Consider the following 20,703-nt stretch of genomic DNA (forward strand, 5'->3'; position numbering starts at 1 on the left):
ACAGTGGCAGAAAGGTAGACAGATACACATCTTGATAGGTAGGCGCTCTCTCATTCAAGATTTTGTCTTGTTTTATCAGGGGCCTACTGGATATCCTGGAGAACGAGGACTCAAAGGAGAACCTGTAAGTGCCTAGCTTGTCCAAAACTCAAGGCTCCCAGCCCTCACCCTCTGATGCTCAGCCCTCCGGCCCTCACCCTCAGATTACCCCTGATTATAGAGCTCACACACTCACATGACAGGCAGTCACCCTGCTAAGCTTAGCAGATCCATATACAGCAAGGAATCAGGGACATAGTAACTAATGCGGCTGAAAAAAAGATGGTAAATGATAAAAAGCCACAAAAAATACCAAGACATGCAGAATTACTAAACCAAACTAGGCTCTTCAGTACAATTAAAACATTTATTCCCTAATTTACTCACAAAGTTAATTTTTTCGTTTGAACTTTGCAGTTTCCTCCTGCTGCTTTGGGCTTCCAGTTCAGTCTAAACCAGTCCCAGTAAGGTCTGTAGTGCTATGAGCCTTTATTCACAGCTGCCTGGGATTTTCCCTTCTTTCATTCCTGTTCCCCTACTCCTCTTCTCTGGTCCAGCCATTGCTGTAGGAGTCCTTGGCCAAACACCCGATTCATTATTCTTTGTTTTTATTAACATCCTCTTCCTGTTCATATCCCAGACCAGTGGCCCCTGATAGGAAGGGTGCTACAGAGTGTGACGTCTCACTCGGGGAAGGTGGATCTAGTGGTTCTGGAGTGGCCACGTCGTCCATGGTTCGTGGGTCTGATACTTCTGGCCGTGGATGGACTTCTAAGACTGGGCTATCTTCCCTGATTGGTCCAATTTATTTGGATCAGGCGGCTCGTTTTTGTCTCACAACTTGGCTTTTGAAAAGCATTGCCTGCAAATGAAAGGTTATTCTGACGAAGTCATTACGACCTGGTTGCCAGCTAGAAAGCCTTCTACTTCTTTGGCTTATGTCAGGGTGTGGAGAGTGTTTGAGAAGTGGTGTCTTGAAGACAGGGTTCCTCCTCTTCCGCCATTGATTTATAGTATTTTGGCTTTTTTGCAAAGTGGGTTAGCGAAGGGCATGCATTCAATTCTCTAAGGGTCCAGGTGGTAGCCTGGGGTGGTTTTAGAGGTAAAATGCAGGGGTTTCCCGTGGTATCCGAATTTGGATATAGTCCATTTTGTGAAAGGAGTGAAGCATTTGCAGCCACTAGTGAGGCATGTGTTTCCCTCATGGAACCTTAATTTGTTGATGTGGGTTTTCTGTAGTCCTCCGTTTGAGCCGCTACAGTATACATCACTGAAGGACTTTACTTATAAAGTGATCTTTCAAGTGGCAGTTTGTTTGGGCAGGAGGAATTTGGAGATTCAGGCTTTGTCTTGTAGAAAGATCCCTTCCTGCAGATTTCAGAGGATGGGATTTCTTTGCATATGGTATCTTCTTTTTTATTGATGGTGGTATCTTCTTTTCCCCTGAATCAAATGGTGGAGCTTCCCACTCTTCGAAATTTGGATGCTCAGTTCCACATGCATGGGAGCTTCACTTGTTGGATATGCGTCTGGCACTGTTGTGTTATTTGAAGGTCGCCAATGTTTTTTGTTGATCTGATCATCTGTTCGTTCTGTTTGGTGAGGCGTCCGAATGGAATAAGACTCCTGGGGCAACTATTGTGTGATGGCTAAAGGAGGCCATCATCTCAGCCTATATTTGCAGGGGACATCCGATCCCAGTGGGGCTGTTTGCCCATTCTACTATGGGAAAGGCAGCGTCTTGGGCTGAATATCAGTTGGTGGCTCTGCAGGAGACATGCAGAGCGGTGACCTGGTCTTCTCTGCATACTTTCACAAAGCATTACTGACTGGATGTTCGGGCACCTGAAACAACTGGTTTTGGAGAGAATATGCTGCAAGTAGTCTTTTGAGTTCCCACCCAGTTTAGGGAAGCTTGATACATCCCATGCATCTAGACTGATCTGGGGTATGAACAGGAAAGGAAAATTGGTTCTTACCTGCTAACTTTCATTCCTGGAATACCACAGATCAGTCCAGAGCCCCACCCTTTATGGAAAGACCGCTCTATTCTGTGTGTCGATAAGACATAGTAGTGGAGCAGTTGGGAGTTTTCAGTCCCCCTTATCAGTTGAAGGACCTCATTGGGGGTCTGCCTTTTCCCCTACTCAGCTTGGGTGGGGGAGTTATTTGTTAATCTCATCTTGGCTTAGATACACGTCATACTTAGGGACTGCAGGTAGCATGCTAACGTAAATAGTGCAGTGTCAGTAAAGCTTTTCTTCTCTGTCGCTATCTGCTGGTAGGGAGCAAAACCCATGCATCTGGACTGATCTCTGGTATTCCAGGAATGAAAATTAGCAAGTCAGAACCAATTTTCTTTTATTCCCCATAAACACTAATAGCAACAATTGCACACCACCAGCATAGATATGGTGCCAACAGCTGCATGAATCTGTCAAGCAAACTAGTGCGGCCTAAAATAAACAAAACCAAATGTCTTATATAGTCAATGGGCAGCACAAAAGTTTGCTCCTTTCCGTATCCCTTTAAATTACTCCATCCAAATCAAGGTTCATGAGAATGCCTTCTGTTGCCTTAAACATGAGATACTCCAAATGTTACCGTGATAGGGTGCTCCTATGTCGGTTCTTGATGAACTTCAAAATAGAGAAGCATCTTTCACATGCAACTTATGTGAAGGTCAGAGTCAACAAGAATTTGCAGACCAAGCAAATTCCACAGTTCGCATCAGGAAACGGAAGATTGAGATCTTACTTGATTCTTCATCTTCTGAATCTTCCTGTGGAGACCAGATTTTTTTTTTAACTATTCATGCATTAAAAGTTTTATCTCATTCACATCTTTTTTTCACCCCCTTCAAATCTCTTCTCCAATTCTTTATTTCACGTTAGTTGGTTAGCAGCCAAAGCCTTAAAATTTTCAGAAAAGTTTGGGAAATAGAAAAATTCAAAGTGTCAGGTTTCACCAGGACCCTACAGATAGCGTCCAAGGTCTCCACCAAACTGAGGCTGCTGGAATTCCTGAAACTTGACACCACAGAGCAGGTGATTGCTCAGCGCTGACCACTCCCCCCCCCCCCCCCCCTCCTGTGGCAACAGAGCTGAGTTCTGACTCCCTCAGGAGAGCTCTGTCAGGTCCCTCTCTGTAGCAACTCCCCAGCTACTCTTTCAGTAGCAACCACCCTAAAGGCTGGAGGATGGAAATGAAGAAAAGGTGCATGAGGGTAACCTGTTCAGTAGCGGTTACTACCCTTAACCAATAAGCCTTGATGCTTTGACGCAATTGCAACATCACTCTCCGCTTTGATGGCGAGGGTGGGTGGAAAGGGGAATTGGATTTAGACGACAACCAACATGGGCCCCCAACTTTCACTGTATGAGGTACTGATACGCAGACATAAGGGAAAAAACATAGGACTTATTTTATGACCAAGTCCAAAAGCAAAGCACAACAAGCAGCATTGTCTGAATTTCCAAGAAGGCTCCTCATCCAGTAAATTGTTACTATGTTAATATATAAAGGTAACCCTGCACGGAGTGGCAGTTACTACCATAAAAAAACTTGCTGGGCAGACTGGATGGACCATTTGTTTTTTCTCTGCCGTTAATACTGTTACTATATATTCATCCAATGCTGACATTTTCAACTTGTCCCAATGTGTGGCAAGACTTGGTAATTCAATTGTAAATGCTCAATATTTGCATATCCATTGAACATGAGCAAGCATTTGCTCAATTCTTTCAAGTGCTTATGGCTGGAGTCCATGAGACTTTATATCCAGGAGGTTCCTAGGGTCCAGACATAGAAGGTCAGTATAAAATTGTTCCATGTCAATGCATTCTTTCAGAGACTGTGTCAAGAATAATGTTCTGGACATCAATCCTGTAGGATGTAATTGCATCTGTAGCCAACTCATCTCTAGGGGACTCACTTGGCAAGTCTTTTCTCTTCCTGATCCATTTTTCTGGTATTATAGCCTGTACTTTAGTTCATGTTCTTCATTTATTTGGAATCCATCATTTGCCCACTCCACAAAGTTATCAGTAGTAGTCCCGAACATACTTTTTATGTTCAAATGATTTTTATTAATAAAAAGATAACATAACAACTCTTGGTGTGCATGTGACTCTGATGCACCCCAAGCAATGAAAAGATAACACTTTTCAGCACAACACATACATTGAACATCATTACAGCCCACCCTCCCCAGGACCCCACTCCGCACTCTTCTGACACATTGTTTAAGCTCCTCATTTGTTTCTGACACCATGTAATGGGCTGTTAAGATATTCATTCCACAGGACTGTAGTGGTGATAGATCAAATAATAGCAAGTAGACTTGAGTTATCTGAATCCTATCGAACTTGAGAAGTGACTCTGTGTAGGCTTTAGCTTTGACTCACATGTAAAGTTTAGACCTCAAATTGTCTTGAATCTTGGATCAAATTACAATAGGGTCTTATATATATATATATATATATATATATATAGCATGATACTGATTAAAAATGACCCAAAAACCTTCCTAAGTTCAGCAAATCTTGACCTCCATAGTGATTGTTCAATCATGGAGAGCCTTCTGTGGTGTGTATTCGGACTAACTTTCTCACATGTTCATTCATTGGTAGGACTCTTGAAGGAACATTACAATATTATTTATCAGAGTGAATATTGATGCAAATGTTATCTTAACCCCAATAGTATTCTCTCAACACTAAATTGAATAAATGGGCATGACATGAACTTGGCCAGGTGATTCTTTTGAAAGCCATGCAAAACAACCCCTATACTATCCTTGCATATTAGCTGGGCATCGGTTGAAACTTCAACATGTTTCTTACATCGATTTTGCATGATGAGCAGTTTAAGAAAAAAATTCCCTAGCTGATGACTTGCAGTCTACATTTGCAAGTAGTTTCTCATGAATGCAATCTGATACACAGAGGACTACCATGGAGAACTGGTCTTTTGATGTAATATCCTGCATGGTTTCGATTTGAACTGAAAACATTTCAGCATCAATGAGTTGGTTTGCAATACTCTCCTGAATTTTGTTTTCCCCATGGACCAATTCGACTCACCCCTTTGGGCTGGCCCTTCTGGCATTTGACAGATTGCCAATCTGGTCCTTCGCACAGCACTACCGCTAAAGTATTGTGTTGATCCAAAATTTTGTATAATTACATCAGAGTTACTGGATTGGCATCAATATTTTAGCTTTCTTTAGCAGTCACAAAACTCTGTTATAAGAGATTCACAAGATTGAGAGGTATGAGATGTAAATGCTACAAATTCAAAACCATTCAGGTAACTCTCCGTTATTTATAATTTTGCACACTGCAAAGGGCTGTCTCCACCCCTCTAACCCCAAAGTTCCATCTGTCTCTCACTAAGAAGGGAAGAGTCTCTATCCCTCTAACCCGAGAGCTCCCTCAGTCCCATTCTGGGAGGCAGGGTTGTCCTTAAGGGGGACATGAGGGCGACTGACCTTTGCAGGGTCCCATCTGGTGGTGGTGGTGGTAGCTCTGCCCCCTGCCTCATATTTCCTCTTCCTGGCAGACTAGGAGTTCCAGTGACTGCGATAAAATGGCAGATGCGGATGAACCTCTAGATGACTCCTCTTCCTCCTCTTCACTCAACAACCTCCAGTTGGGGAACCCCCCACCTTCAACCTCAGTGTAGGGGGGGGGGGGAGCCTGCACCCTCACTAGGGTCAGCCTAGAACTCTCTCTGTTTGTTGCTCTTGCTTTGCTGCTATCTGGATTTCTTTGTGTTTTTCTCCTAGGGTGATCCTGGCCTGAAGGGAGTGCCGGGAGAGAAAGGGCAGCCGGTAAGCTCTGTGGTCTTAACCAAAACTCCAGAACTGGTCTTGGCATCAGGAATTAAACCTCTCACCCTGTAGAACCAATCACAAAGGACTCCCACCTCATTATATTTATGTCTGACTTCCAGTATGCTCACACCTACACATGAATGAGCCAGATGGAAAGGGAATGATGGACAAACGACACAGGAAGTGTGGCAGTTAGTGCACCCCTGTTAGAATCTCCTTCAGCACGTCCTCTTTGAGCTTAGCTGTCTGTGTCTTTCCCTCAGTCCTGGTGCCAAAACTACACGAAGCCACACTATTAGCCTACAGATAGTTATGTATTACTTCACTATGAACATGTTTGTTTTTTTTTATTTTAAAGATGCAGTTTGACCTGGAAATTATTTTGCAATAGTTCATGCAGCAGTTGAAGCAAACAAAACCCATGGCCACCACAGCTTTCTTTTCCAGCTCTTATATTTGTGGTGTCCATCAAAGGATTTAATGAGAAGTTTTTTTTTAACATTCTCTCCTTTGAATCCTTTCCTATTACGCAACCAAACCCTGTCTGTGTAAATCAGGGTGCTGCCCCACTGATTGTCAGCCAAGCCAGCGCTTAGCAGCTCCATGATACACCTCAGTGTGAGCACAGCAAACCCAGCTGAGGAAACTTAAGAAACAGGGTGTGGCTAAAATATAAATGTGCTCACTTTTTATTCCAAAAGTGCACGAAAACAAGGAAGCACAAGGACTAGGAGCAGTAGCTGAAGGATCAGAGCCAAGAAGCAGACATGTTAATATAAGGAGAACTGCTGCTTTAAGATAAGAAATGGGAACATTAGGCCGATCAATGGAGTTAATTGACCCAGAACATCCCTGGTGTCTTACATTGTTAAATGTACATTTGTTATATGTCAGTCTGAAAAAATTAACACCGTACAGGTTGTAGGTGAGGCGTGGAGACTAAGATGTCAAAGGGAAGGGCCATGGAAGGGGGGAAGGAGCAGGAAAGAGTCTAAAGAGGGAAAGATGATTTAGATAATGATGATGATATTCAGAGTGATGGTAGTGATGCAGTTCCTGGTGATGATTATAGTGGCAGTGGAGGTTGCTGATGGTGGTGTGATTATGCTGTTGCTGGTGGTGATCATAATGATGATGATGGCGCTGTTGTTGATGGTGTATAGTGGTGCTGGTGGTGATGCTGTTGCTGGTGGTGATCATAATGATGATGATGGCGCTGTTGTTGATGGTGTGTAGTGGTGCTGGTGATGCTGTTGCTGGTGGTGATCATAATGATGATGATGGCGCTGTTGTTGATGGTGTGTAGTGGTGCTGGTGGTGGTGATGCTGTTGCTGGTGGTGATCATAATGATGATGATGGCGCTGTTGTTGATGGTGTGTAGTGGTGCTGGTGGTGGTGATGCTGTTGCTGATGATCATAGTGATGGCAATGATAGTGATGATTCTGGTGGTGTAGTATAATGACAGTGATGATCACAGTGATGGTAATAATGAGGTCGCTATTCAAAGCCATTTAGGCGGGTAACACAATTATCTGTCTAAATGGCAAGTATTTGTATATTGAGCCACTTAACTAGATTTTAGCCGGATAAGTCATTCTGGGATGTGCCTAATTTGTCTGGCTACCTTAGCCCAATTTCAGTTCTATCAGGCTAAGTTAGCCGGATAACTTTAGACCTGCTTGTGTGGCTGGATAACGTATTACTTCACTGGATGTCTTCAGAGATATCCATTTAAGAAGTGCTGTCAAATTTAACAACAAAAAAAAAGGTTAAAGAGGCCTGTGGTCTGGTTTCTTCCTTCTCTCTGACAAATTTCACAAGTGGCCTGTTGGGCCATGCACCCCCACCCCCACAACCCCTCCTAAATGTTGAAATAGTTCCAGGGTTTGCAAGTCAGCCCCCTCCCCCTCCCCATTCCCTTCCCTAGTTCTCTTGAAAAAACTATCGATTTCTCACCCTGGACCCTGCCCCCACTTACCCATTGTCCCTGTCCTGGGCCAAGCAACCCCCCTGCCATCCACTCCCATTCCCCCCCCCCCTCTGACATTTAAAGCCCCTGCCAGCAGCGAGATACGAGATACATACTTACCTGCTCCTGGCACCTCCCAGCGCTGCTTCTGACAGATGCTGGATTGGAAATGTAGGTTACCCATAGTTTACACTTCCCAGCAGGGGCTTTTTACATGGCAGAAGCGGGGGGATGGGCATGGGTCTTGGGGGTTGGCCAACCCAGGACAAGCAGAGTCCAGGGTGGGAAATCGATTGTTTTTTTTCAAGAGAACTGGAAAAAGGAGAGGGAGGGAGGGCCCTGCAGACCCCAGAACTATTTCAACATTTAGGAAGGGATGTGCGGTGGAGGGTACATGGCCTAACAGGCCATCTATGAAATCTGAGTGGGTAAAGGAGGAAATCGGGCCGCAAGTCCCTTTGTTTCTTTTTCAATTTCACAGCACGACTTAACCAGATATCTTTGAAGATATCCAGTTAAATTGCATTTACCTGGCCACACAAGGTCAGATAAGTAAAAAACCTAACCAGTTATATTCAAACATAGCTGATTAGATTTGTTGATTATCCGGTTACATGTAGCCAGATAACTTTAGGCAAGTATATTCAGCGGGACGTTTATCACGTTGAATATATGGGACAAGTTATCCAGCAAACTGTAGCTGGATAACTTGTCTACTCATTGGCTTACTGAATATTACCCCCACTGCTGATTATGGTGGTGATGGTTCTGATGTTGCTGTTGGTAATGAGCATAGTGATGGTAATGATGGTGATGATCATAGTAATAAAGGTGATTATGGTAATGACAGTGATGGTGATTGTGGTGATGGTAGTAATGATCATAGTGATGATGGTGGTGATGATTACAGTGAAGGTGATAGTATTAATGTTGCTGATGGTGATGATGATCGGTGATAGTAATGATGGTGATGATTACAGTGATGGTAATGATGGTGATTGTAGTGATGATCAGTAATGATGGTGATTGTGGTAATGATAATGGTGCTTGTGGTGATGGTAGTTATGATCATAGTTATGATAATGGCGATTGTGATATTGGTGTTGGTGATGATCATAGTGATATTAATGATGGTGATGTTGCTAGTGATGCTGCTACTAGTGATGTTGATATGATTGTTTGCAGGGAGAAGGGGATGAGTAAGATGAAGGCTTTTAATTAGTCTCGTTCTTCAGTCTGTTCATCTTTCTCTCTCTTCTCTCTCTCTCTCTCTTTGCATCTCTCTTCCAGTCTCCCTCCCTCACACCACTCCAACCCTGGATCTTTCACCTGGTTTCCCTGTGGGGGGGACGACACTTCTCAGCCACTCTGTTTTTGGGGATGGTGGCTGGCCAGCTGGAAATGTTGACTCCTTCCACTTTTATATCTTAAAAACATTTGAAGTTTTATTTTGCTGTAACTTCATATGGGATATTTTCCTGTAGTAAGGAAAAGGTATATGTCTGCTCAGACTGCAGTCAGCAGTGGCTCCAAACATTTTTTGTATGGGGGGGCATAGAAGGGGTACAGTCAATTTCAGGATGAGCAAGGGCCAAGTGCCTTTCCAGGCAACCAAAGTTGTCCAGCCAGAGTACAGGAGGACAGCTGGGCGGGGTGGGGGCGAGGACCAAGCTCCACCACCCCCAACCCCTCTGGAGCCACCCCCGACTGCAGTGTTCAAAGGGATATATTCTAGGCTGAAAAAAGTTAAAACAATGGTAAATTGGCACCTTTCAGCATTACCATTGCAGCATGGTAAATGAGGCCCTTTTTGGTATCATCAGTGACTCAATTGTAAAAATGGGAGTTTTGCTATTTGTTGTGCACGTTTGAAATGGTGCACAGTGCACAGGTTTTGCTTTAAGCTTGTTACAAAACTGTACATTAGAAGCAGAGAATTAGTGTGGGGCCTGGGAGGAGTGAAGAAGGGAAGTCTTGTGATGAAGAAAAGTGGAAGGTGCCATGTTCCCCACCAATATCTTTTCCTCTTTGTGGCGGTCAGTGATTGATACAGCTGTGGGGACTACCTGTAACTCCTTTCTCTCTATCTTTCTGCATCGGTTGGTACTTACCTGCCTGCAGTTAACACTGTGTGTAACACTGCATGATTCCTGACTCCCCTCATGCCTTCGTGTCACCTCAGTTCCTGATAACTAAACAACCACAGGAGGCAGGACAGCGCTGTCTCCTTTTATAAGTGACCAGGAGCAAGGAATAAACAGGAAGAGGACGATAAATGAGGCTGCCTATGCTCTCCACAGGCAGGAAGTCAGCCTGTGTGCCCCTCTGCTGGAGCTGGTCTGTGCCCCCCTTGCAGGAGTCAGCTTCTGTCCCCTTCCTGGAGAGAGAGAGAGGAAAAAACGTGTGCTGGGGGTCAGGCCTGGGGGCAGAGCCGACGGATGCAGAGGTGGGCTGGGCGTCAGAGCATCAGAGTCCCGGCAATCTCCTTCCCACCTGTGCTGGCCCATGTGACACCACTTCCTATTCTGGGCCCACATGGGCAGGAAGGAGGAGATGCCATCCTCGCATTTCCTCCACGACCCTAGTCCACAGTGCGTCCATCGGGCCTCCTCTCAGGCCTGACCCCCAGCCCTTGCTCTCCCCTCTAGCCCTGATCCCACTTCTGAAGCCATGGTTGCAGTGGGTTGTATCCTGGCCCATGCAGACTGATTCAGCTTCCACCTCCTCCTCCTCCTTCCAGCCTGCGCTGATGAAGAATAAGATCAATGGGAATCCGTGGTTACAGCCAGCATTTTGGAATCTCTGATCTTGCCTTCCCCTAGTTGAGAACCAGTGGCATAGACTGTTACTTGCTATGTCATGTACTATTGCCTACTTAATGGTCAATAGTTAATTGTGTCTTCAGTCATGTGATGATCTGTGAACCAATTAAAAGTCCAATCTAAAGCTTGAAATGTAAGCAACTTTCGTATATCTATTGCCATTTCTCTTAGCAGCCCAGTTTATTTATGCATTAATTTGATTTTCCATGCCAGCTGTAGGGTTACCAGATCAGCAGGGACAAAATCAGCTAGTCCTGGGTTCACCCCGTTGCATCAGGAGACTTGTAATTTCTCTTTCCTTAGAGAACCTGGATACTAAAAGTCCAGAGATGCAACAGGGTAAAACCAGGACTGGGTCAATCTGACCACAATGACATGGAGCTATTCATCATCCAGAGGAACTAAATAATGGTTCTGCAGGCAGAAAGAGCTGATATTCCTTCTCTCACAAGTTATGATTAATATAATTTATATTCCACCTTTCATGATTGGCCATCCACTTCAAAGCAGATTACTTTCAGGAACTATAGATATTTCCCTATCCCTGGATGGTTCACAGCCTTCGTTTGTATCTGAGACAAAGGAAGGTGAAGTGACTTGCCCAAAGTCATAAGGAGTGGCAGCAGGATTTGAATCTTGGCTTTCCTGGATCATAGCCTGCTGTGCTAACCACGAGGCTACTCCTCCACTCCATCAGTAGGAAATGCAGTCAACTCTTGAAACCCTAAAATTATAAAACAAGAGATTATAGAAGGATTTTCTGTCTTCCCACTCACCCTCTCCTTGCCCTCCTAAGTCCTGCTTATGGCTGTCCTGTTTGTCTGTCCATGTCCCCAAGAATGTGGCTGCTCTGGCTCTTGGGCAGCTGTCTGCATGTGACTTATTCCGGACTGCATTGTGTGTGTAAAGATGAAATTCTTTATTCCAAGTAACTGCCAGTGCTTCCAAGTGATATGGGGGGGGGGGGGGGGGAGGGCAGCATGCTGGGTGAGGGTTTTGGAACACAAGGGAGAGAGACACAGTTCTGAGACTCTGGAAGGGAGCAGGAGCTGCCTGTTTGCTAGATCAGCTAGATAATTCTACTTGGCCATTCCCACCATCAGCATAATCATTTGAAACAAAATGACAGAAAAACCAATGGAAATTTTGTTGGTTTTCTTCATTTCATTTAGGGGAAAAAAACAACCATGATCTACCCGCCAATCCTCGGCCTGCCCACCGCTGTCTGCTCCAGGACCTGCCTCAGACCCTCTCTGGACCCCTCCCTTCCTGAAATGATGCTGGGGTTGGAAACCACGCCAGCCCCCACTTACCTCTCCTGTGAGGTCTACTGGGAAGCAAAAGGGGCAGGAGGGCTACCCACTCACCTCCTGTCCAGTCTGTTTCCTCTTCAGAATGGTGCCAGTCAGTCTTGAAACCGGTGCCTTAGCAACTTTAAAAATGGCGATGGCCTCAAGGTCAGCAGGTGCCATTTTCTCATATGGCTATATATTTGTATGGCTGTATAAGAAAATGGCACCTGCTGCCATTTTTAAAGTTGCTATGGCATCAGTCTCAGGGCTGACCGGCACCATTCTTAAGAGAACACGAACAGACCAGGAGGCAAGTGGGCATCTCTCCTGCCCCTTTTACTTCTCCGTCAATACCACAGGAGGGGTAAATGAGGGTTGGGATGGTTCCCGGCCCTGGTATTATTTCAGGAAGCGGGGAGGGAGTGGTCAGAGAGGCTCCGGGCAGGCCCTGCAGGTTGGCAGGGCAGGCCTCAGGTTAGGCCGAGGTCCTACGGGACTCCCAGCATTCCAGGTTTTGGGTTTGGTTTTTTTTCAGTTTTTGGGGTGTTTAAAATGTTTATTTCTGTAAAGATACTGAAATAAAATAAACATTAAATGAAACTATTTTTGGATTTTTAACCCTCCAAAAATGAAAAAAAAAAAAGGAAAGAAATGAAATTCATGGGCCTGCACATCCCTATATACCAAGTATTTCAAGTTGCTGCTGATCTGTTCATTAGAAACTGCATGCATGATCTCAGAAAATTAAAAACCTATAGAGAAATGGTCATAATATACAGGGCACAACTGTATACCAGATAATGGTAAAGATAAAAGCAGCAAAATAATTTAAAATAGAAAATACTTCTGAATAAGACAAACAGAGGTAGAAAAAAGAGCCATTGAATCCTAGAAACTGATATTTTGAGGTCCATTAATAGTACAGAGTTTGGCTTTTGAGGGGCAGTAAAGGGAACCAGCTGAGCCCATCCATCCCCAGCACGCACACTCACACACATTACGTATTTCAGGACAATGGGGTTTTCTGCATTTCTTCCCAGAGCTGTGTCCCTCCACTTGTGGTCCCCCTCACTGCTGGCTTGTTCTTTTCTTTGGATTTTGATTGGCCGGTGCTAGGCAAATATTGGAATGTGATGGGTGGAAGGTTCCCCCCTTCCTTGCATGGTGCTCTTGGACTGACCCTGCAGCGTCTGGCATTTTGGCTGTTTACCCGCTAAACGCCAAAACCTTCCTGAAGGGCTTCGTCCCTTTTCTTACCTGGGGTTGTGAAATGGGGGAGGGGGAGGGGCGGGGGGTGGGGGTGGAGGAGCAGAAGAGGCGTCCCTGCGGGTAAAGCTTCTAGCATGAGCCCGGCTGGGGCTGTTTTCCTTCACGGCTGTATCTGTCTCTCTCATCCGCAGGGGGAGGGGATGCACCAGCTTCGAGAGGCGTTGAAGATTTTAGCTGAGAGGGTTTTAATCTTGGAAACAATGATTGGGATCCATGGTGAGTAGAGACAGGTAGATAGGAGAGATCGGTAAAGGGCAGGGGGAGTTACACAGGCTGCTAGAAGGGGACACCCCCCACCCCCTGCACTGCCACAAAGCAAAGCAGAAAAATGCCAGATAGGTGATCCACGATGTACTTTGGCTGCAGTTGTCCTAACCAGCCTGGTGACACCATTCTGTGCGCACTCCCATGTGTTTAAAAAATTGCCCTGATGAAGAATCAGTAAAGCACGGTAGGGGGTATCTGAGGAGGGAAAAGATAATTTTTTTTTTGTGGCAGTGAGGAGAAATAGTAACCTTTTAGCAACACGTGTGAACTCCATAAACAGCAGAGGGACTCGCAGCGATGACATCATCACAAAGTATTAATGGTTTTATGATTGATTCCAGGCTCTTGCTGATGACATCATGGCAGTGCTTGCTGTGATGATGTCACAGGGCCTGAAACCCCCCACCCTGACATACCGAAGAATGCTCCGAGGTGAAGGGGCATTTCTGGGAACCAGGAATGCAGTGACAGAGGAAGAGTCTCCCTAATAGGACAAGAATACGGCCGAGCTAAGGCTCTGAGCCTGGCAGGAGAGGCCTACTGTGCCTTGAAATCAGGAATGTAAAAGAAAACTGTATTTTCTTAAAGAAGCTGGAGGTCCTGAGAGGTCAAAGTTTAAAGCCTCAGGTTTAAAAGTCTCATTTCAAAGCACAACTGTATCCCTACCTCCTCAGTTCTTACCAATATTGTGAAAACCACTGACCCTCTTCTTGTCACAAGTCACAGTGTGAAAATGAGACTTTCAAGTGAGTGTTCCCCATATCTCCCATCCTGCTGAGTGATTAATAACAAAAAGAAGCCTCTGTGAATATGTTCCATATTCTCCCAATCTGCCTGAGTCACCGATGAGTGAGGGTATCCCATACCTCCCAGTCTGAGACACTGATTACTGAGTGTGTCCCATCCCGCTCTGCCTGCTGAGTCCCCATAGAAGTAATGTTCTCCGGGGCTCCAGCTCATCAAGTATCTTACAAATAATCTTGAGCCCACTTATATATATATATATATATATATATATATATATATATATATATATATATATATATATATATATATAAATATATATATATATATAAATATATATATATATATAAATATATTTATTGGTTATATCTTTGAGGATATCCTCAAAGGTATAACATGTTTTTTTGTTGATTATTAAGAATTTGAGGAAGTGAGCCATTATTCTAAACTAACTTGGTTATATCTTTGGCATCATTTAAGTCCATGCCCAAACCTTCGTCACATGAACAGGGCCGGTGCCCTTCGGTCATGCGCCCCCTCCTCCATCCAACATCCAGCCCAGCGTTCCCTTATTTAGCAGTACTGGTTCTGGCACAGCCCCCCCTTTGGGCCTTGTACTGGTGGGAATTTTACCACCCCAAAATGTTGGGGCTCTCGGTAATGGAATCACCGGTCCTGAAACATGAACCCAAACACTGATTAAGGAACATTAGTCCATTCCCCTAATCTTGAGCACCTTACTTTTCAATATTTGTATTAATTTTTATCAAAGTTTAGAGGGCAGATTTTCCACTTAACCCCAGGACATTAAGGACATACTAAGCCACACCTGGTTATAAACTCCCAGCCTAGTGCTTACATGGACCCATAAGCCTTAATTTACTTTCATTTAAAAATGCATATCCCGCTCACGCCACAGTTCATGGTGGGTTACAAAAAAAACATACATAAAAATCCTGTTAAAATACAAAATTACACAAAAACTAAACACGAGACTGAGAAAAATCTTTCCATGTAGAGAACATCTGAACAGATGGAAAGAACGGGACAATGTAAGCCAATATAAAACTAATCCACACAAGCTTAAACATCAGGTGATACAATAATGACATTGCCCTAATGTTCTTCCTGGGTAATATGAAAAAGTATTCTTTTAGAGACTACTACAGGTTCCTGCATACAATGGGACAAAATCAACCTTCCTTCCTTACCTGGAAGCAGCTGGAAACTCAAAAAGTGAATGAACCGGATAGCCTGAAAACAACTAGGAAGATGGGAGTCATGAAGTGAAGTTAGATTTATTTAAGTCATGTCTTCGTCCACGCTTAGTGGATTTACAGTGCTGCGTGCACTGATGGTACTTCATGAATAATAATTCAAGGAGGTGTTATTTTTATGCCGTGACAGTGACATGTACATGAAAAAGCTTCCAGCATTTCGTAGGGTGAGAGCGCCATCTTGTGTTCATGAGGACACTGACCACCTTCTGTACAGGTGAGAGGGGGTTCATTAACACCACCCCCTCCTCTCCAGTTGGTAGCATCCTGGTTCCCTGGCTTTGCCCTTCAGCAAGGGGCACTCTTATCCTCCCCTTCCCCCACCTCCTGCTGCGGGTGATTGTATTTGCACTCTGCTCTTCTCGATCTCCACCAGGCCGTTAGCTTAGAATCGTTCCTCCAGCTGCAGGCTCAGCTGGGACTCCTGGTTAGAAGGGTCACCTTGCTGGAAGCTATCATCTGGCCAGGTAATGACTGAGCTCCATTTCCTATTATTAACCACTAATAAGTATTAATAGCCATTACTGTAGATGCTGTGTTTCTTTTGCTATTGTTTCACTGTTATTTATGAGATGTGATAATGTGCAGATGACAGATCTTTTGCCCTGCAGACGCTGATGCATTGTTTGCCTCATCTAGGAAGTTCCCTAAGTCCTTGCAGGTAACACGCTTTCCACTGGGAAGGCTGTAATGTCTAGCAGGAAGATTACAAGTACATTTTCTCTGTTTCTTCCTGTTAGCACTGGGCACAGCCCCTGTTGTTTTCGATAACGGGTTTTAGACCCTTATTGCAGTGTTCTGCTTCTCTGTCCCTCATATACAGAGCAATTGCTGTAACCCGGATTAATGTGTCGTTGGTGAAATGCATTGGTGGTACTATTCCGCATGCCAATGCCCTATTGGTGCCATCTGGGAGTGCAGCAATTTGACCTTATGCACAGCACTACCTTATCCATATCACCTTGGGACCCCCAGCATTACAGGCTTCTTTAGGGATGTGCCCTCTGCAATTGCACCCATGCAGCACCTCCATGCGTCCCATTGTGGTGAACTTCTGATAGTAGCCCATGCCTTTCTAATAATTGCTGGATCCCATTCGATTCCCTTTGAAAAATGAACAGTTGTGCACTTTGAGCCTGCTGTCTGATTCAGGTAAGTTTGAAAACACACCTCTGTTACAGATTAAGGAATAGTCCTGGAAGCAATTCCCACTATAACTAGTTACTTTGGAGACATTCGGTGACTGGGTGTTTAACTAGTGCTTTCTTGTTGCATCCAGACTATTGCAGATTTTTCAACCAGATATTACTGGACAATAAACAAGATTCTCCATAGGAGTATAGCTACTGTTGAGCACATTATTTAGTCAAAATAAATCCTGCTGCACTAGTGCAGTCCAGACAAGTGGGCTATGTCTCCCTACCAGCAGATGGAGGCAGAGCACACAGCTTTCCTTTGTGACATCATCATCATTATTTAGGGGTGGTGCAGCACACAGAAAAACCAGCCTGCCCATGACAGATCATAGACATTCAAATTGGTGAACTTCAAAAACTTCAAAATGCCTGTTTGGAGAGAAGATCCTCTTTCCTGTCCGTGCCCTGTGGAGAACAGGAATAACAACTAGCAGAAGGGAGGACTAGAGATAACAACTAAAGGCTGAGAAGGAAGATCTATCCTTCTGTAACACATACTCAGGCTGATGCAATATAGTGCACTCAGGCTAGCACACAGGGTAGCAACTCTATTGGATGCGCTAAGATAACCCCAATGCAATAAGGGGTTTAGTGCATCCAAAACGTTCATCCAATCGAGCGCATAGCTAATTGTGCTCTTCACATGCAAATTCCAAGCAGATGAGGCTATTAGCTAATTACCCCGCGATGTCAAAAATTGCCACGTGGCCATTTTAACGTGACAAATGTAATACCTGCCCAGAAACTGGCATTAAAACGTCACGATACTAATTAGGGGGAACCACAGAAAGCAGAATCATGCCGTGCCCAAGGGCTCAACAAAAAAAATAATCCTGCTTTCTGTGGTTCCTCATAGGGGGAACTAGAGAAAGCATCCCCAAGGTCTGGCCCAATTTGAACCTCCTTCACTTACTGCCAATTGGCCCATTCACTGTCACATGTCAGTGAAAGGACCAGTCCTCCTTTCAGAAGGCTGTACTGAAAGGGGATTGGTCCTTTCACTGACAAGTGTCAGTGAAAAGGACCAATCAGGAACAGTTCTGCTGGGGGTGGGGAAGGAGCTCTGCCCAGTCTGTTGTGGGCACACAGCCACGTCTCCTGGGCGCCCAATGCAGAGAGCTAAGAATGCACAAATTATTACCCATGGCGCATCTTTTTAGTGCGGCAGCTCATTTGCCTATTGCATCGAGTGCCCAGGAGAGGTGGATGTGCACGTGTTCAAAAAATGTGCACCCAGTTTGGACACACGTTTTTTATGTAATGATATTGCTTCGGCCTGACTATATGTACATGATAGACACCTGACAACAAGATTTCCTCCTTCTTAATACAGCCCAACTGGACTGGTGTTGCAGAATTCATGGAGAGAAAATAAAGAGGTGAAAATTTATCCTTCCATGTCTTCCTGCTGCATCGGTCCAATCCAAACAAGTGGGAAGTGGAAGTACCAAAGCCCAACTAAGGAGGAAGGAGGAAGTAAGGGCCACTTTGAGAACGTCAGCTCCAAAGAGTGTGTCCTCTTTAGCAAGCATATCCAATCTGTAATGCTTAGCAAAAGAATGCAAGGATGACCAAGTAACTGCCTTACAATTGTCCTTCGAGGCTATAGCAATTGCTTCTGCCTAGGAAGAAGACTATGCTCTAGTAGAATGAGCACAAACAATCTCTGGGGCTTGACAGCAAAAAATGCTGAAGATATTGTGCCCTTGATTTATCTTCACAGAGTAGCTTTAGAGACTGCCTCACCCTTAAATGGTCCTCCGAACAATAGAAAACAGCCTGTCCATTTTATGGCAAGGATTAGTAACTTCCAAATACCTAATGAGAAAACAATGGACAGCTAAAAATCTCAAAGATTTATGGTTGCCCTGACACTCCTCTTTAGAGAAAGCTGGCAAATAGATTGATTAGAATGGAATGCTGACATTACCTTCAGTAGAAAGGAAGGTACAATACAAAGAGATACTGAATCTGATGCAGTGATCAAAAACAGATCCCTACAGGAAAGAGCCTGAATAGGAAAACTAGTACTTACCTGCTAATTTTCGTTCCAGGAATACCACAGATCAGTCCAGACTCTTGGGTTTTGCCTCCCTGCCAGCAGATGGAGTCAAAAAAGCTTTACTGACACTGCTACTTAACCTAGTGTGCCACCTGCAGTCCCTCAGTATGATCCGTACCCAAGCCAAGATGAGAATAACAATAGCCATAACTGAGATTTCCAATCCCCCTCAACGAGCAGGAAGAAGCCGAAGCCTCAGTTCAGAACTCTGTTTCAGGAACACGAATTAGAATACTATTGAACTCAACAAGCAACTTTGCATCATAATCTAATAATACAAGCAGACTTTCGCAACCAGATGGGGCTCTGGACTGATCTGTGGTATTCTAGGAATGAAAATTAGCAGGTAAGTACCAATTTTCCTTTCCTGTTCATACCCAGATCAATTCAGAATCCTGGAATGTACCTAAATTCCCCTAAATTGGGTGGGACCACGATAGCCCTGCTCGCAGTACACTTTCTCCAAACCCCATGGAGTCTGGAGCTCGCACATCCAAGCGTTTAATGTCTGGTGAATGTATGTAACGACTTTCAAGAAGCCACCTGACAGATTTCTTGCAGAGACACTTGTTGACCCTTGGCCCAGGAGGTTGCCGGGTCCTGAGTCGAATGAGCCCTTAGCCCCTCCAGTATGAGGTGACAGCTGCAAATATACGCCATTGAAGTCCCCTCCTTCAGCCAGCACGAGATTGTAGCTTTGGATGCCTTGCGCCCCTTCTTGGGCCCACTGCGAAGCACGAAGAGGTGATCTGATCTCTGGAGACTATTAGTCACTTTGCGATACCTCAATAATACACGCTGCACGTCCGACACACGAAGCTGTATGCTCAGTATATGAAAGAGCATTCCTGCAATGCTCACTGCAGCTTTCCCTGGGACTTTTACATTGCTTATGTCATTAGAGGTCTCTCTTGGACAAGGATAAGAGGGTTAAGTCTGTTTTTCAGAATCTGTCATCTTGTTGTCTCAATAACAGTACCACACATTCCAGAATATGTTGTGCCTGGAATTTCGAAAAGCAAATGAAATAGAAGCAGCTGAAATGTTCCATTGTCTACAAGATTATGCAGTTGTGGACCTGCCAACTACCCCTCATTAGAAGGGGTCAGTGACAACCCTTTATGTAGAACTCAAAATTGACCATTGTTTGCCTGTTCAGGCACAAGTGCATTTCAATTAAAAACTAAAGTGTGCCCCTTACTTTTCTTCAAAAATGGGAATTGTAGTAAGACTTGTTAAAGGAAAGGTCTCACTCAAAACATAAATAAAAATGCATATCTTCTGTTTTGGGTCTTTCCAGTATTCTGATACCCAGTCGACAAAATTACAACCTTTTAGAGGAGAATCAAATACGGAGACAAGAAGGCAGTCGACTTTGTTTCCAGTGGCCTCACTCTAGTGCTGGAGGAATTCAAGAAACAGGGGATCCTTAATTGCAGTGAAGAAAAGATACAACCAGAGACCAATCAGGGTCTATGATATTGGAACAGGAAGGAAAAATGGGTGGATTAGACAGGCCTTGTGGTCTTTATCTGCTGTTACCTTTGTTTCTGTGCTCTTTATGATGATACAATAGAGCCAGAGGGATTTTTTTTTCATGGCATACAGAACCATTCATTCCTATCACTGCTAGCAGTATGGAGCAATCTTTTACAGTATCACAGTATTTCTAAGCTTTGCAGATTTCCTGTTCCTTAGTAAGCTGCTCCATTTCTATCTCATTGCACCAAGCAGTTATTAGTGTGTAAAATATTATTTATTATATACAGACATTCAATCTGAGATATCACAGCTTACATTCAGGTACTATAGATATTTCCCTATCCCCAGAGGGCTTACAATGTTTTGTACCTGAGGCAATGGAGGGTAAAGTGACTTGCCCAAGGTCACAAGGAGCGACAGCGGGACTTGAACGCTGGTTCGTAGCC

General features: G+C 44.4%; 1 protein-coding gene across 4 annotated transcripts in view; it reads left to right on the plus strand.

Moving 5' to 3' along the window:
• The window catches only part of LOC115073549 (EMI domain-containing protein 1-like), a 231,785-nt gene that overhangs the window by 207,802 nt on the left and 3,280 nt on the right, over positions 1-20,703 (plus strand). For 3 of the 4 annotated variants that reach the window (XM_029572076.1, XM_029572077.1, XM_029572074.1), the window contains exons 12-14: positions 80-124; positions 5,828-5,872; positions 15,894-15,984. In XM_029572076.1, the coding sequence (XP_029427936.1) occupies positions 80-124; positions 5,828-5,872; positions 15,894-15,984 (181 nt within the window). Of the gene's footprint in view, positions 1-79; positions 125-5,827; positions 5,873-13,360; positions 13,446-15,893; positions 15,985-20,703 lie in introns of all 4 variants that reach the window. The other variant, XM_029572075.1, reaches the window with a different exon arrangement.

Source organism: Rhinatrema bivittatum, chromosome 11, assembly GCF_901001135.1.
Source record: "Rhinatrema bivittatum chromosome 11, aRhiBiv1.1, whole genome shotgun sequence".
Classification (NCBI taxonomy): Eukaryota; Metazoa; Chordata; class Amphibia; order Gymnophiona; family Rhinatrematidae; genus Rhinatrema; species Rhinatrema bivittatum.